At 41.9% G+C, this 18,455-nt stretch overlaps 1 protein-coding gene across 1 annotated transcript in view; it reads right to left on the bottom strand.

Annotated features, from left to right (window-relative positions):
* Nucleotides 1–3,413: 3,413 nt before the first annotated feature.
* The window catches only part of LOC109922485, a 21,927-nt gene continuing 6,885 nt past the window's right edge, over nucleotides 3,414–18,455 (bottom strand). Inside the window, exons 4-7 of the mRNA XM_048616176.1 lie at nucleotides 17,553–17,642; nucleotides 16,099–16,264; nucleotides 11,555–11,601; nucleotides 3,414–4,354 (exon numbers count right to left, since the gene is read on the bottom strand). Coding sequence (XP_048472133.1) covers nucleotides 4,242–4,354; nucleotides 11,555–11,601; nucleotides 16,099–16,264; nucleotides 17,553–17,642 — 416 coding nt within the window. The 3' untranslated portion in view covers nucleotides 3,414–4,241. The remainder of the gene's footprint in view (nucleotides 4,355–11,554; nucleotides 11,602–16,098; nucleotides 16,265–17,552; nucleotides 17,643–18,455) is intronic.

Here is an 18,455-nt window from a genome sequence, read left to right on the forward strand (position 1 = left end):
AAGATAAACTATTTCCGTTATTTTGGGGGATTCTGGAACTCGGGGGCATTGTCTGAGAATTAGGGCCAGACCATTCAGGAGAGATGTTAGGAAGCACTTCTACACACAAAGAGTAGTAGAGGTTTGGAACTCTCTTCCACAAATGACAATGGATGCAGGATTGGTTTTAACTTTTAATTTGAGATAGTTAAATTTTTGTTCAGTAAAAGTATTAATGGCTATGGGCCAAAGGCAGGTGTATGGAGTTACTCCACAGATCAGCCATGGTCTTATTGAATAGGCTGAAGGGGCTCAATGGCCTGATCCTGTTCCTATGTTCTCAGTGGATTTGCTACAATGGTACTGGGACCATCAACATAGATCATAGAATCCCTACAGTGTGGAAACAGGCCATTTGGCCCAACAAATCCATACTGACCCTCAGAACAACCCACCAGACCCATCCCCCTATAACCTACCTAATTTACACATCCCTGAACACTACAGGCAATTTAGCATGGCCAATCCACCTAGCCTGCACATCTTCGGACTGTGGGAGGAAACTGGAGCACCCGGAGGAAACCTGCGCAGACACGGAGAGAATGTGCAAACTGCACACAGACAGTCGCCCAAGGGTGGAATCAAACCTGGGTCCCTGGCGCTGCGAGGCAGCAATGCTAACCACTGAGCCACCATGCTGCCCATCACTCCTTCCTCAGAAGGCTAAGGAAATTCGGCACGTCCACAATGACTCTTACCAATTTTTATAGATGCACCATAGAAAGCAACCTATCTGGATGCACCACAGTGTAGTATGGCAACTGTTCTACCCAAGACCACAAGACATTACATAGAGTTCTGAATGCAGTCCAGACCATCACACAAACCAGCCTTCCATCCATTGACTCCCATCTATTCTTCGCACTGCCTCAGAAAAGCAGCCAATGTAATCAAAGACCCCACCCACCCCAGTTATACTCTCTTCCACCCTTTTCCATTGGGCAGAAGATACAAAAGTACCAACAGATTCATGGAAGTTTCTTCTCCGCTGTTATCAGACTTTTGAGTGGACCTCTCATGTAATAAAGTTGATTTTTCTCTACACCTTCTCTATAGCTGTAACACTATATTCTGCATTCTGTTCTATTACCCTGATGTAGTTATATAAGGGATGATTTGTCAGGTAAGCACACAAAACAATACATTTCACTGTATCTTGGTACATGGGACAATAATAAATCAAACCAAATCAAATCAAAATCTTCAGTTATGTGGAGAGGCAAGGGGAGGCTAGGATTGTCTGCCTTAAAGCAGAGAAGATTAAAGTAAGGTTTATTGGAGGAGTTCAAAATTATGAGGGACTTGGATAGATTTCATAGGGAAAAATTATTTCCAGTAGAGTTAGTAACTAGAGAACACAGATTTAAGGTCATTGGTAAGTGTTTCAGGGGAAGTAAAATTTGCAACTTGTGCAAAAAAGTTATGATGACCTGGAATACCACCGGAGAAACTGATGGAAGTAGGTCTGAGAGAGAATTGGATAGGTAGCTGTTACCATCCATTCAGGGCTGGCAGGGATGCCTGGGACCAAATGGAGCTGTGGATCATATTAGCTATTAACTCAGGGATAATTGGGTGAACACTTGACTGGGTGTTTTATAGGCATCAAGTAGCCTGTGCGTTGGAGTTTGTGGAGTGAGAGTAGAAATTAAACTAGCATTTAATGTTTGGTATTTAACACTAACGGAGGAAGCTGGGGATGGAACAAATTGCATAGCTCTTTCTAAGAGCCAACAGAGACACAATGAGCTTGAACAACCTCTGTCTGTGGCATTTTGATGCTTTGATTCTATTTGCAAGAATGGTCATCAAGTATTTCAAAATCAAGTCATAAGCATGAAAGGAACCTTTGACAATTGCATTCTTCTGAAATGTTCTTATTTAGATTAGTGAGGGGAATCCCACTTGGACATTTGAACAAACTGAAGATAATTATACAATATAATTATATTTTTGCAAGAAATCGCTGCAGCCTCCAATCACTCAACATAGAATGTCAAGGGTAAAATTGTAGATGGTAACTTTAACCAAATTCACTGGGCAGGAATCTGACAGGATCAGGCGAGACACTAGTATAGTACCCAGGCCAATATTTTATTGAGAGAGAATTAAGTAAAGCCAGGCATGTAGAGTTGCACTCAATCTTCTCAGTTTTCCAGCATGACTTAGGCTCAAACTAACCATATGAATCAAACAAAATCTGATACATTTTAAAAGTACAATAATTGCAATTCCAGTTGGCAAAGTAAAACAAAAAATTTAAAATATAAAAGTGCAGAACTATTGTGGGTGTTGATCAATAACACAAAAGAAATTCCCATTTATAATGCAGCCTTTCATAATTTGTTGGAATGGTGCATGAAATTGCACTTTGAAGGGACCTGATACAACGTACGCCAAAATCAAAGAGGGTGATGGTGCGGCCTCACCAATCTGACTCATTAATTAAAGATGTCAGAAATAGCTGCAGGAACAATTAATTAATTTTAATCATGTTAAAGAAGATTTTGAGATCAGTAGTTTGAGGGACTGTTCAAATCCTATGTTGGAATGTTGATTATGATGCCTCGTCATTGTTTTTCTGGCTGAACTTCAAAATGCACCTTGACTTCCAAGGAAGTACTCGCAGATTGTAGATAATGGTAGTATATAGTGTTTTAAGCAAAACTATAATCTTAAAGGGAATGAATCTCTAAGCTTGTCGTATTCATGAGAAACTTTATTGTAACCTTACTGTTGAGACCCCTGTCCTCACTGGTAAGTGACCAGCTGCTTCACTCTTCAGCTTCTGGGGTCAATTTTCAAATGTCTGTTCTTGTCCATGAGTTTCCAGTTTCAATATCCACTCTTAGCTTAGAACAGTCCAACATCAGCTTGGATGCAGACTGAAGCTCCTCCAGGTTTAACAACGCATTTTACCTCAATTTCAAGGCAACAACACTTGCTGACCACAAAGAGTACTTTCTGTTTTACACAGACGTTTTCTGGCCTCACTGAGGAAAATTTGTGGCAATTTATGCTAAAGAGCTGCTCAAGTACTTACCATGTACCAGAAAGGAAGAAATAAATCCTACTTAACCACATGGGGTGAGGGAATATGTTTATCTGAAACAAAAACCGGAATTGCTGGAAAAACTCAGCAGGTCTGGCAGCATCTGTGGAGAGAAATTAGAGTTAACGTTTCGGGTCGAGTGACCCTTCCTCAGAACATCTCTCATTATTTTGTGCCAGATTCAATCTCAGATTTGGCCTTTGTGTAATCCAGTTGTACAACCCGACAATAATATTTACTGCAGTTTAAGGACTAATAAAGAAAATTGCTTTTATTTGGATTTAATAAAATTACACACAATGTAATCATACAATGACACACAAATAATAGTTACCACTCAGAACAGTAGTGACAGATATTGATCACATAAACACAAACGTGACCACAATCTCACTGCATTAACGTTTAGAGTTACAAGCTATAAAAGTATGGACAACTTATACAGCAGTTGAAATAGATAAAGATCAATATTCATTGAGAGAGATGTACATATGTTGCTTCTCTCACGTCAGGTTAGCCGATAGCACATCACAGCTTTTGAAGTGCTTTTGCTTTGATGTCTCAGAAGGAAATACAACTGTCATGTGGTGCACAGCAAGATCCTACAGATCCTTGTCAAATTTTTACAAAAATCATTGACTGTCTCACACAACTGGTTTTAGCAAAGACAAGTCCAGCGACGTGATTAACTTTAGCACACGAGATTTAACTTTACTGCAAGTTGCCAATCCTGCATTTATCAATTTCTATTTCTCATCAATTAAGACTATTACTTGGAAAATAATGGTTGCTGTAAATGTATACAATCCATAAATGATGAAACAGAGTTTCCAGGCATTTGTATGAACCAAAAGTTAAAAACGTTCTGTTTATAGCTCTGAGATAGAACGAGTGAAAGTATAATCTGATTAACTGTATTCAATGTACACTGTCAGACATTGGATTTGTAATACATTTGACCAGCTGTAAATGGACAGTGTTTAACAATATATTGAGGCAGCTGCTAAATTTAACCTGAGGACTTGAACTTTAAAATTGTTAGCAGAATAACCTAACAGTATCTTATCCCATTACAATTTTTAAAAACATATTCCTATTTAGACTCCAATCAGACAGATAAACTTATATATTTTACTTATCCTGAACTGTTTCATTCACATTCTGTGATCCTGTTCAGATCTGAGACTCCCTGTTTTCCATTACTCGGTGGTTCGGAAGACTTGCTTTGATGAACTTGAAGGACTTCGGCATTTCCAATGTGATCTAAATTGAAGTATACAGAATTCACAAATAAAAATCATCTGATTAAATTTGATTAACTGAAAACAATACAAACCCATACCTAGCCACATGTTAAATTGTAGCATGAAAAGTTGTTTCAGTATCTGTAATAATTAGTCACTGTATCTCCCATGTTCAGCAACAATTAACATCTCTCAATTCTGATATCATCATAAATTATGACTAGAAACTATCAATTTGGACAGTAATTAGAAGCAAATACAATTGGGTTCAATGCAATGACAAATTCTGTCTTTTTCTGAAAAAAAATGGAGCACCCATTGAAATGGCAGTTCCACAATGTTCCAGTTCTTGTTAGACATCAAGCTTGTGGAGGATTGCAAACGCTCCTGCTTCATTCACATAAGGACAAGGAAGTTACAGGCCAGTCAGTTTAACACCTGTGTTGGGGACATGTTAGAAAGAAAGAACCAGGAAAAACTTTATGACCACTTGGAACATATGGACTGATAGTTAAAGGAGAGCGGGCACCTCTTTGTGGGAAAGAAATTGTGCTTTACAAACTTAATTGATTAAAAAAACAGAGAAGGCCATTGAGAGCAGTGGGGTTAATTATGTGTTGATGGACTTTAGGAAGGGAACTGATACATATTGGACTTGTGAAGCCCTTAGGTGGACATTGCAGTGGCAGCACAAGTACAAAATTGACTCGTGGTTAGTAAAGAGTTGTGGAGAATGGAATTTCCATTCTGGAGAGAGGTGTACAGTAATGATGCTGAGCGTTCAGTACTAGCACCGCTGGCATGGTTTGGAAATGTTGAGGTGACACAAATCTCAGAAGTGCAGTAAGCAGCGAAGAAAATAGCAATGGACTTCAAGGGGAAATAGATTGATGGAAGGAACAGAGATCTGAGAGATGACGTACAAAGCAGAGAAATGTGAAGTAATAACAGTAGTGAAGAGAAACGATTCAAACTAATGGTACCATTTTAGAAGGAATGCAAGAAGAGATTTATTGGGACGTGTTTGTGCACTAGTCTTTGAAGGTGCCAGACCATCTCAATGAAATAGTGAAGTACATGGAATACTGGGCTTTAAAAGGTGAGACATTGGGTTGAGTTTCCCCTCTCGAAGTGTCACATGTCAGGAGGCAGATATTGGACTGGAACATGTTTTCAAAGTTGCTGGGCCAAAATTTGCCATCTGCCATTTTCCCCAGGGTCTGACCTGCTGCATTCCTAAAGTGACATTGGGTTTGCAACTTAAACCCCTATTGGAAATTCAAGTTTCTCTTCCCAAGGTATTCCTACCCCCAGCCAACAAGGTCAGATATGGTCCTAAAGGCGATGGAAATACCAACAAGCAAATTCATTTGTAAAACCTGGGGGAAATCAGGTGACACATTAGTTTAAGAGGTTTTGCTGGTACCCCATCATATCCTCACCAAACACCCTACACCTTCCTTGCTTAATTCCTTGCTGTTCCAATACTTCACACATCCTCTATACCCACTGTATGCAGAGCCAGCAAGCCAGAGTAACACTGAATAGTCTATACGATACTCTTAAGCTGACAAAATAAGCAAACAGACTATGAAAATTCTCATGGTAAAATATAAAAGAAAGCTTGCATTCCCTGTTAGATTAAGAATATTGTCTACAGGGGTGACTGCATTAGTCAGTTCTCAACCTCAGCTAGTCATTCATAATGAGGCCATCTAGCAAATGTGTCAACAGAAACAGCCTGAACAGATGGCTAGGCAGTAATATTCATCCAGCACACAAGTGCCAGGCAATGATCACCTCTAACAAGACAGAATTTACCATCACTCCTTAACATTCAGTAGCTTTACCGTTGCTGACTTCTCCCATTATCAGCATTCTGGGGATAATGATTGACCAGAAACGGAACAGACCCTGAACCAGACACATAAGTACTATGGCTACTAAAGCAGGTCAGAGGCTAGACTTTCTGTGCTGAGTAACTCGCCTCCTGATTCCCAAAAACATGTCCACCAACTACAAGGCACAAATCGGGATTGTGGTCAAATATCTGCCATTTGTCTGGATGATTGCTGCTACTACAACATTCAAAACGTTTGACAGTATCCAGGATTAAGCAGCGCGCTTGATTTGCACTACCCACCATTTTCAACATTCACCTCCTCCATTACTGACACTGAGCGGTGGCAGACCTTCTACAAAATGCACCACAGCCAGTCAACGAGGTTTCTCCAACAATCCTGTGACCTCTATCATTTGGAAGGACAAGGGCAGCAGACTCAGGAGAACACCTGGGGTGGTTAGCACTGCTGCCTCACAGTGCCAGGGCCCCGGGTTCGATTCCACCCTCGGGTGACTGTCTGTGTGGAGTTTGCACATTCTCCCCGTATCTGCATAGATTTCCTCGGGGAGCTCCGGTTTCCTCCCACAGTCCAAAGATGTGCAGGTTAGAGTGGATTGGCCGTGCTAAATCGTCCGTAGTGTTCGGGGATTGTGTAGAATAGGTGGGTTATCAGGGGATGGGTCTGGGTGGGATGCTCCAAGGGTCAGTGTGGACTTGTTGGGCCGAAGGGCCTATTTCCACACTGTAGAGATTCTATGATCTATGAATGCCCCGCTCTGCAAGTTCGCCTCCAAGTCATTCACCATCCTGACTTGGAAACCTATTTCTGTACCTTCGCTGCTGCAGGGTCAAAATCTTGGAACTCCCTTCCTAACAGCACCATCTGTCCCTCCACTTCATGGACTGAAACCTCAGCTCAGTTGTTGGATTCGGAGGAAGCTGTGTTACTCCACCCAGCCTATAGGCAGTGCTGTAAAATGCATTTGTCTTATGGTTCTAGCTCTCTCTGTCAATTTTTACTGGCCGCAATTCCTGAGCATCAAAAATCCCAGCTCCATGAAATAAAAATTAAAATTGAGTGAAAACACAAGTCTGGAGCCTCCCTTAAAAATGCCAGCCTCCAGAAAGTGTGTGAGCTGCAAGGCTCCCAAATTGCCTCTTTTTAAAATGAGACGTGGGTGTGTTGCCAGCAGTTTGCATTAAGGTTTTAGAATTTATACCATCTACCAACCTGCCCTCTCCTGGGGTGAAAATCCCTCTAAATGTGCTTTTCATCTGTTTCAAAGTGACAATTAAGTAACAAATTTTCATTGTGTTCTGGAAGTTAAAAAAACAAACTAACAATTTTCCTCAATCTTTCCCTTCCTTTATTTCCATTCCTCTTGCGATATTTCCCACCCCTTCCCCCTCATTTTATTCTGTGGCTGACCATTTCTTTTCTGTGTTGCACTACCTCCCAGTCATGCCTGGTTAGCTCAAAGGATTCATCCAACAAAGAACAGCTTGCTCCTTCAGAGTTGGCTAACAATGCTCTCAGTGTTCAGTCTGCAGCATCGACTAGAATTACAATTAAGCTTTGTAAAGCCCCACCAGGACCAAATACAAAAAGAGCTAAACGAAACAAAGAACTGCAGATGCTGGAGATTTGAAACTAAAACAGAAATTGCTAGAGATCCTCAGCAGGTCTGGCAGCATCCGAGGGAAGAAAGCAGAGTTAATGTTTCAAGTCCTTTGACCCTTCATCAGGACTGGTAGCAGTGAAGGGGTTGAACAGGGGTGGGGAGAGGTGTTGGTGGGTGAGCAGAGAGATGGAGATGGAGCCCAGAGAGAGAGAGATGTGAAAGGGGTTGATAAACAAGTAGATAATGGATAGCAGGTCAGGATTGGCGGCATAGTGGCTCAATGATTAACACTGCTGCCTCACAGCACCAGGCACTCAGGTTTGATTCCACGCTCAGGCAACTGTGTATAGAGCTTGCACATTCTCTCCATTGTCTATGTGGGTTTCCTCTGGGTGCTCCTGTTTCCTCCCGCAGTCCAAAGATACGCAGTTTAGGGTGGATTGGCCGTGTTAAATTGTCCATAGTGTCCAGGGATGTGCAGGCCAGGCGGATTAGTTATGGGAAATGCAGGGTTACAAGGATAGGGTAGGTGTGTGGGTCTGGGTGAGATGGTTTTTGGAGGGTTTGTGTGGACCCAACGGGCTGAATGGCCTGCTTCCATGCTGTGGGGATTCTAAGATTCTATGACAGAAGAAAAACCAAATGGGAGATAGAAGGAGCTAAGAGTGAGAAAATGGGTGAGCTGTGCTGAATGTAACCCATATGTGATAATGAGCCTAGAAGTACGTGGGAATGGGTTAAAAAGTTATAATGGGTTAATGTGCTAAAGCAAGTCAAATCATAACAGGACCAGGTGTGAGATGCGTAAAAAAGACATGGAGAGATGGAATTAGGCTCTAAAGTTATTCTCCAGCAATTTCTGTTTCATTACACAAAGAATTCAACCTTTTCAAATACACTACACTACCCACCACAGACGGCACTTGGTTTGTAGAATGAGAGTACTTCAGTCTATGGCATTCTGCTACATAGCCTAACTAACTAGAGATTCAATAACTTTTCCTGGTAATTCCATTATTGTTAAACTAAAGTGCTTCTATTTTCCACCCACCCATACTTTCAGGGTTCACGGTTGAGAGGTTTTTTTAAATTTCTTTTGCTGCCACAATATTTGAAACCACATTTCAAATAACTGCCTCTCACAATACGTTCATCCTTCGTGAAGCTCCACAGGACATTTTTCCATGTGAACAAACACTTCTAAATAGTCAATTTTATAAAATATTTATAGAACATGGGCGTCACTGGCTAGGCCATGATTTACTGTTTATCCCTAATTGTCCAGAGGGCAGTTAAGAGTCAACCACATTGCAATGATCCTGGAGTCACATGTAGGCTGGACCAGGTAAGGATGGCAGATTTCATTCTCTAAGGGATATTGGGTGAACCAGACGGATTTTTCAGACAGCTGACAATGGTTTCACAGCCCTAATTAGACTCTTATTCCATTTTTTATTGAATTCAAATTCCACCATCTGCCATGACAGGATTTGAACCCAGGTCCCCGTCTCCCGCATTAAAGTTATTGTCGTGTGTTGCTGAAAATCATTCAACTAACTCCTATGAGTGGTTCATTAATTTGGTCAATTCTTCCATGTGCAACCTCTCTTTTAAAATGTTATGGTTTTTCCTTCTGTAGCATGGGGATTGTACTGACTGGAGCAAGGTCAGCCAGGTGGCCCTCATAGAATATGAGTTCCCTGACTGGGGCTGTTAATCTGGTCCAAACAGGGAGCCCTGGCTGACAGATCTAAATAAGAATGTCAGAGATTCTGTTCACTGTGACAGCTGGCTCTGGGGAAGCCAGACCAATGTCAAGTATGATGCTCTTGTAAATAAATGGTGACTTGATGATGGGATACTGGCTTCTGTGCTCGTGTGTCCGCCTTAAGATACATTGGGCCATTTCCTGTGTCTTTTCCCCTCTGAGCGGGAGCAAAGTGTCCTAAATAAGACAGTATTCAGGAGCGTTAGCCAGAGACTGATTCTGTGCTCCAACCGACTATGTACCCACGTTTCGTCTAAGTCTTGCCATCTCTTTTGGCAACATTAATGGGCAGGAGTTAAATCCATCACAACTTCCCTCTTCTCATTGTAGCCATCAATTCATTTGAGTAAGGCTTCTGCTAAAGTAACCAAGGAATATAATAAAATCCCAAAGAACTGCGGATGCTGGACATCAGAAACAAGAACAGAAGTTGCTGGAAAAAGCTCAGCAGGTCTGGCAGCATTTGTGGAGAGAAATCAGAGTTAGCATTTGGATTCAGTGACCCTTTCTCAGAACTGATGGCAACTAGGAAAGTGATAGTTCTGAGGAAGGGTCACTGGATCCGAAATGTTAGCTCTGATTTCTCTCCACAGATACTGCCAGATCTACTGAGCTTTTCCAGCAATTACTGTTTTTTTGAAGGAATATAGTACCTCATCTGTGAAGTATTCCCATGCTGAAATCACCATCGTTACAGTCTAGACCATAGAAAAGATACAAACCATAAAAGCACCTCTTGTACTTTGCAGTGATGGTATCAAATGCAAGAGAGTTGCCATACATGTGCGGGTATGGCCAGTGTTACTATTTGGCTGCAGGAAGCATCAGTATATACATTGATCTTGTTCCACATGCAGTCGTAATCGATCCATGTACTGTTGACAAGGAGGTGAGAAGAAGGCTGGAGTGGGTCAAACGACAGCGCGAGGAGCCAGGATAGAGGCAGGCCGGGAGCATTAATGGGCAGGAGTTAAATCCAGTCACAACTTCCCTCTTCTCATTGTAGCCATCAATTCATTTGAGTATCCGGCAGCACCTCAGACCCAGGGACATTTCCCACTCCCCTCTGCCCCTCACAGTTGTTCATTCAATACCTGGTAACACCATTTTTTTCCCAGTACTTCCATGACGTCAGGTCGTGACAGAATGCATGTGTGCCACATGGTGCTAACGCTTATAATAAACGCACCCCTTATATTTTCCTTCTGATACAAATATTCCTGGCTATTTGACATTTCATTTACTTCCTACACAATAACATCTGTGCTTGTGTATACTCTACACCTGCTGGGTCCCTGGATATACTGTAGATCACTACAAAAAAAAAATGCTGGAAATCACAGGGGGTCAGGCAGCATCTGTGGAGATGTTAGGTGAACAGCGGGGGAGGGGTGAAGGTTTGTGGAATCTTCAATTTCCTGCAGGGTCCCCATGTGTAATGCTCATCTACACTTCAGAAAAAAACTCTCTGGCCATTGAAAGATAAAGCCCATAGAGAGGATTTGAAAATTATAACGTGAATCGATTCAAAATATCACTGTAATATAGAATTATATAATGTTTCATAGCACAGAACAGACCATTTGGCCATTATAGGTGTATTATTATCCCTCGCAGACCTCGTTCCTTCTTAATCTAGCAGCATATCCTTTTTTGCACAGTTAATAAGTTTACTGGTGACAGCAAGACTGGTGATATAGTGGACAGTGAGGAAGGTTACCTAAGATTACAAGGAGATCTTGATCAATTGTGCCAATGGGCTGAGGAGTGGCAGATGGAGTTTAATTTGGATAAATGTGAGGTGTTGCATTTTGTCAAAACAAACAAGATCAGGACTTATTCAGTAGTGATAGGGCCCTGGGGTGTGGAGAGAGAGCAAGCTAACGTTTCGAGTCTAGATCAGAGGGTTTTAACTGCTGTGTCATCATTATCGAATGCTTGATTTGTCATCTTTTTACCATATTAAATCAGAACAAACTCTCTCACCTGGCTGCTCCTCTTCAATTACTTCTGGCTTCTTTTTGAGGTAATACCTGAATGAACACAGCACAAGACAGAGTCTATTAAACAGCAACAAAGATTAGATGTTAGGTGTCAAAATGCTGCAGCATTCATTGTAGGATAAAAGTTAATAGTTCTCTGGATTCTTAATCGACATGGTCAAGTGTCTTTGTTTATCTGTTGATACAAGGGAGGAGGTGAGCTTGGCGGTGGCTTGGGGAACATTCATTGATAAGCTCATGGGAGTTCCTAGCATTTGTGACCCAAACACTTCCCAGTTTTTAGCCTGCACTTTCCTACATCAAACCAACAAGGAGAGTTTTCAGCAAGAGGAAGTTATAGATACTCGTCATAGAAAAAGGAATCCTAGGAGTTTGCATTGATGAAGATGTGCGCACCAACAAAAGAGATCATGAGATTTGAGAGGAAGATGGTCAAGGAGATAGATGTTATGAAGCCTTAGAAAGGGTACATAAAAGATTAAAGGTGGTCATGCTACTAGCTAAAATACATCATCAGTGTTGTCAGATCTCAGAACTGTGACCTGAGGGAAAGATGTTCTAATGGAGAGTTGCTAAAGGACATCTTTGTGAATACTTGAGAAATGTTCATTACTTTTTACTAACATGGTTTCCAACCCTCTTCTGTCAAAGGCACCCAGATCCTGGTTGTGCTATTTACACAGAAACCAGGGAAAAGAGGCGTGGAGTCGTGTGGTTTGACGTTCAGAGGGCAGGGGTGAGGGCTTGTGGCAACGGAACAGATGGACAAGGTAACTATCCAAGGTCACACTGTGTGAGCTTGAAAGTGCAAACATAGAAGGTCATCTAAATACAATTGGACTGGATTTTCTAAGGAGTTGCAATCACACCTAGATTGCCTCTTCACACTTTTCTAACATGATGGAAGAGTTGAATATTCCCATCAAGGCTCCTTTAGAAACGCGGAACCATACTTCTTTTCCAGCGGGTCCCTCATACTGTAAGAGGAAGACAAAATATGCCCCTTTTCTCACACTAGTCAGCCACATTTGTGTATGTTAAAAGTTCAGCACGACAGAGAATCACTTTGACAGCTGCTGGCAAAGTGTAAGTACGAAAGGTAAGTGTGAAGCTGGGCACCTGGAGTGAAGGATGCCAGGTTAGGAGGAGGATACGGTGGTAAGCAAGTAGGCTGCTAGATGGGTAAGGTGGTGCAAACTGTAGATAGGGTGCCAGGGGTAGGATGCTTGATAGTAAGGTGCCTAGTGGGTAGTGGAGAAGGTGCCAGGAAGGTAGGATGCCAGTGGGGAAGGTGCTAAGGAGGCAGATGAATGATGGAGTGTTTAGGGTAGTTCGAGGCAGCTGGGAGATATCAGGTCCAGCAGTGGATGGGAAAATAGTGCCATCAGGTCTTAAGAGAAGTTGAGTCACAAGGAAGGGGTTTGTGGGGAATTGAATTTGACAGTGTGGAAAGGTGGGTCAGGTCCAGTGGCAGGGAGGTGTGTCACACCCTGAGGGTTGAGGGGTCAAGCTCCAGGATGGGTGGGGCTGTTGTTAGGTGAACAACTGGGGAGGGGTGAAGGTTTGTGGAATCTTCAATTTCCTGCAGGGTCCCCATGTGCAATGCCCATCTACACTTCAGAAAAAAACTCTCTGGCCATTGAAAGACAAAGCCCATAGAGAGGATTTGAAAATTATAACATGAATTGATTCAAAATATCACTGTAATATAGAGTTATATAATGTTTCATAGCACAGAACAGACCATTTGGCCATTATAGGTGTATTATTATCCCTCGCAGACCTCGTCTTTTCTTAATCTAGCAGCATATCCTTTTCTGCCCAGTTAATAAGTTTACTGGTGACAGCAAGACTGGTGATATAGTGGACAGTGAGGAAGGTTACCTAAGATTACAAGGAGATCTTGATCAATTGTGCCAATGGGCTGAGGAGTGGCAGATGGAGTTTAATTTGGATAAATGTGAGGTGTTGCATTTTGTTAAAACAAACAAGGTCAGGTCTTATTCAGTAGTGATAGGGCCCTGGGGTGTGTTGTTGAACAGAGAGACCTAGGGGTTCAGGTACATAATTCTATAAAAGTTGTATCACAGATAGACAGGGTGGTTAAGAAGGCATTTAGCATGCTTGCCTTCATTGCTCAGACCACTGTGTATAGGAGTTTGGACATCATGTTACAGGACATTGGTGAGGCCAGTTTTGAAACACTGAGTACAGTTCCGGCTGCCATGTAAGAAGGATATTATTAAATTGTATGGTGTAGAAAAGATTTACAAGGATGTTATGTGGACTGGAGGGTTTGAGATACAAGGAGAGGTTGGATACACTGGGACTTTTCACTGGAGTATAGGAGACTCAGGGTGACCTTATAGAGGTTTATAAAATTGTGAGAGGCATTGATAAAGTGAATAGCAAAGGTGTTTTTCCTAGGGTAGGGGAGTTCAAAACTAGAGGGCATAGTTTTAAGATGAGAGAGGAAAGATTTAAAAGTGACCTGAGGGGCAACCTTTTCACCCAGAGGGTGGTTTGTATGTGGAATGAGCTGCCAGAGGAAGTGGTAGATGCAGGTACAGTTATAACGTTTAAAAGACATTTGGACAGGTACAAGAATAGGAAAGGTTTAGAGGGATATGGGCCAATGCAGGTATGTGGGACTAGGTCAGTTTGGGAAACTTGGTGGGCTTGGACCGAAGGGTCTGGTTCCGTGCTGCATAACTCTATGACTCTCTCTCTGCTCTCCTGTCGTCATTTTTCAAGGGTTAGGACCTAGTCTGCCATTAGATTGGTCCACATTTACAGGTACTGCAGTAGTTCACCCCCATTGTCTTCTGTAGGATCACTGACCAGCAGACTCTCCCACCCTTATTTCTTCCTTCAGACAATTTGGAAGGATTTTCCTGATTGACCACATTATTAATGCACATTCCAACTCAACAACTCCTGGAGGGGGTTTTCACCCCAGAACTTCTGGCCCAGAATTAGGGTTGCTGCGATGACACCACAAGACCTCCTAGCTACTCATCTGGATTCCCTACAATTTTATTTCTGCTAATCATCGCACCAGCTACTGAGTATTGTGTGTAGTTCTGGTCATCACATTTTGGGAAGAATGTGATTGCACTGGAAGGGGTGCAGAGCAGGTTCACCAGCATGTTGAGTGGGATGGAGCATTTCAGCAATGAAGAGAGGCTTGTTAAGATCAGCTTCTTTTCTTTGGAGCAGAGAAGGTTAAGGGAGGGTGCGGAACTTGATAGAGGTGTATAAAATTATGAGGGGCCTGGACAGGGTGGATAAAAAGCAGTTGTTCCCCTTAGTTGAAGGGTCAATAGCAAGAGAGCACACTTTTAAGCTGAAAGGCAGGAGCTTTCGAGAGGATTTGAGGAAAACATTTTTCACCCAGAGGATAGTGAGGGTCTGGAATGCACTGCTTGGTAGGCTGGTTGAGCTGGGTAACCTCGCAATCTTGAAAAAGTACTTGGATGAGCACTTGAATGGTCATAATATTCAAGGCTATTGGCCTAGTGCAGGAACGTGGGATTAGTTCAGGTTTAGTCTATTTATGGTGGTACAGATTTGATGGGCTGAAGGGCCTTTTCTATATTGCATGAATCTTTAAACTATGCAGTAGAAAATTCTACATTGTCACCACTCTCTGAGTAAAGGAATCTACTCAAAGACCAGCAATGACATTCACATTTCATTATATGCCTGAAGCACAAGTCAACAAATTGAAAAGCTAAAGTTTGAAAGGGAAAGTTAAGGGAAAATGTATACATACAAGTCATATCAGGCCAGATTATTCCCTTTGGCAGGATTTCCTACTCTCTCCACAGCAATATCAAATCCATGACTTCTTTACTGTCTAGAAGAACAGGAACAGCAGGCAGAAGGAAGATCTCCAAATCACACACCATCATGGAAATACATCACCCTTCCTTCACTGTCGCTGGGTCCAAATCCTGGAATTCCCTCCCTAACAGCACTGTGAGCATATCTGACTGCAGTTGTACAAGAAGGCAGCTCAATACTATGTTCTCACAGGCAGTTAATGCAAGACAATAAATGTTGCCCTTGCCAGCAATGTCTTGACCCCCATGATGACTCTCTCATTGGGCTCTAAAAGCTGAGCAATTTTTTTTTATCTTCTGATTGAAATAATTCCTAACCTTCCAAAATCCCAAACACAAGTTATTTCTGAATAAAGGCAAAATAGTGCAGTTGCTGGAAATCTTAAACAAACAGAGAAACTCAGCAGGTCCGGTAGCATCTGTGGAGAGAGAAACAGAGTTAACTCTGGTTTGACTTTTTTTAAGAACCCTTACACCTGACACTTACACATTTACAGCCGAATGAAGCACCCATACAAACTATAAGGTGTGTGAGCAATTGAACATACTGCCGCACATGCAATCTAGCTTCAATATGAAATAATTATAAATTTTGAATATTAAAGTAAGTTGAAGAGTATTAGAATATTATAATGACTGTTGCTCCAACTAGATTAATAGGCAGTGACAAAATACACGATACCTGTTATGTTTTCTCCTGTTCAAAGTGGACCTTTTAAAGCTTGAGGTTGTAGGATCGTAATCAACTTGCTGTCTTTCTTGGCCTTCTCTACCTTCAGCTTTTTGTTGGCATTCAGGGTGACTGCTTGCTAGAGCTGACTGAACCATTCCCAGTACAAAATCTTTCTCTGCAAATCAATGGTTCCCATTAAAATCACTGATATCAGAGAAGAGTTCAGCTTAGTTAAAAAAAAAGTTTCGTAAAAGAACTGAATCCCAAAACTTCAGCGACCGAAGAGGTTCAGAGCCTGATTTAGGGAAGTGGAAGGTGAGAGGATCTTCCTGGATTCTGTCTCATTTGCTACAGCCCTTTAAATGTGAGTGGGTGGTCTGGGGCCAAGGGCCAATCTTCTGTATGTCTTTCCCATGCTACAGCACTCATGTCAGTTGATGTCCTGAGCTACCTTGTGAAAAAGCAGCCATTAAACTTCTCATAAACCCAACAACTTCGATCGCAGCCAGAACCTCAACCTAACTGTGCTAATAATGTCCCCCAGACCTTAAAAACATTAGGGTGGTCAGTCCTGGATTATTTTACCTTGCAGTTTACTGGTTCCACCTAGCCAACTGTTACAACATCACAGTACTCTATGTCAGCCAAGGAAACAGTCAACGTTTTGCAATCTGGTTCAAAATTGGAAACGATTAGGTACCCCCTAGAAAATGATCAAGAGACATGGCAGGATTGTTGTAGATCCCAACTGTTTCACAAATGCCCTTCAGGGAAGTGAGGCCATTATAAACAAGACTGCAGTGCCATGTGTTTGAGAAAATCAGCTGAAGGATGATCCTGGAATGAATCTTTGCTCAGTCAAAGATTTATAAACAGAGTGAAATATTACAACTATATACCTCCTTACTCAACCACACCACGGTTTTTGTTTATATTGTTTTGTGTAACTGACAAAATAAGCTAAATTGACATTCAAACAGCCCCTTGAAGAATAATGACTGTTTTTTATATATATCTGAAAGTGCTATTACACACAACCAGACTACTTGTCCATCACCAAATGATTTTCTTTAGTTTTATCCATTTAACCTATTTTTCTAATCAATCTGTTCAGAAATGTTATTACATATCTCTAAAGCAGATGGAAATTGAACCAAGGCCCCCTGTCCAGGGATAGGAACACTTCCACTGCGCCACAACAGGACCCAATAAATGACTCCTTTTTAATTTATTAAACTATTTTTCCTATCAACCAGTTCAGAGATGTTATTACACACCTCTGGATCAAGTGAAACTTGAACCTGGGGCCTTTTGGTCCAAGGATAGGGACACTACCACTGCACCTCAAGAGGGCCTTGTACAGAATTATTTTTACTTTAATCTATTTTTCCCCTTATCAATCTGTTCTTTTTATTTTAAACCTATTTTTCCTAATCGACCTGTTCAGAGACGTTACTACACACCTCTGGAGCAGATGGGATCTGAACCCAGGCCAGGGATAGAGACATTACCACTGTGCCACAAGTAGACCCAACAATGACACACTTTACATTCTTTTACAAATCAGTAAATCACATGAGCCCAATAAACGAATTAACTTAGGCAGGGACACAGTAGGGGTCCTTGTAAATATTTAATTGGCCACATGGGTGATTACTGGATAGTAGTTTTAAAAAAAGAAAAAAATGCAAAAAGAAGTCACAGTGATTTTGGGAAGGTCGCTCGGCTGTGCACAAAGTCTGAGTATATGACAAATAAAGGAGAAAACACACAGTAAGGGGTTGGTTCGCTCAGTTGGCCTGCAATACAGTGTAATATCAACAGTGTTGGTTCAATTCTCGCACTGCCTGAGGTCACCATGAAGGACTCTCCTTCTCAACGTCTCCCCTCACCTGAGGCGTGGTGCCCCTCAGGTTAAACCACCACTTGGTGTCTCTCTCATAAGAGAGCAGTCTGTGTTCTGGTAGGACCAAGGCAACTTTATACTAAGTGGAGGCAATGACAAACAGAAGGGGCTGTTGTGGTGCAGTGGTATTGTCCCTGTCTCTGAGTCAGGAGGCCCAGGTTCAAGTTCCACCTGCTCCAGAGGTGTGTCATTAATATCTCTGAACAGGATGATTGGAAACTATCTAAGAAGGGTGCACCAGATGGTCAAAAACAACTTCAGGGGTTTGTAATGGCACCTTGGGACAGAACAGAAAATGGAAGGGGCACTGTAAAAGAACTGAATTTTAAGGCAAGCTTAATAAGTTTAAACCAAGATTTAATTTTAGAGGGAAGGTGATGCAGCGTATCTCCTGCAGCACTCATGGGTCACAGAGACCTTATGTGAACTATTGGATCCTACATGCTCCCTATCCAAGAGC

This window comes from Rhincodon typus, chromosome 34 (genome assembly GCF_021869965.1).
Source record: "Rhincodon typus isolate 14 chromosome 34, sRhiTyp1.1, whole genome shotgun sequence".
Taxonomy (NCBI): domain Eukaryota; kingdom Metazoa; phylum Chordata; class Chondrichthyes; order Orectolobiformes; family Rhincodontidae; genus Rhincodon; species Rhincodon typus.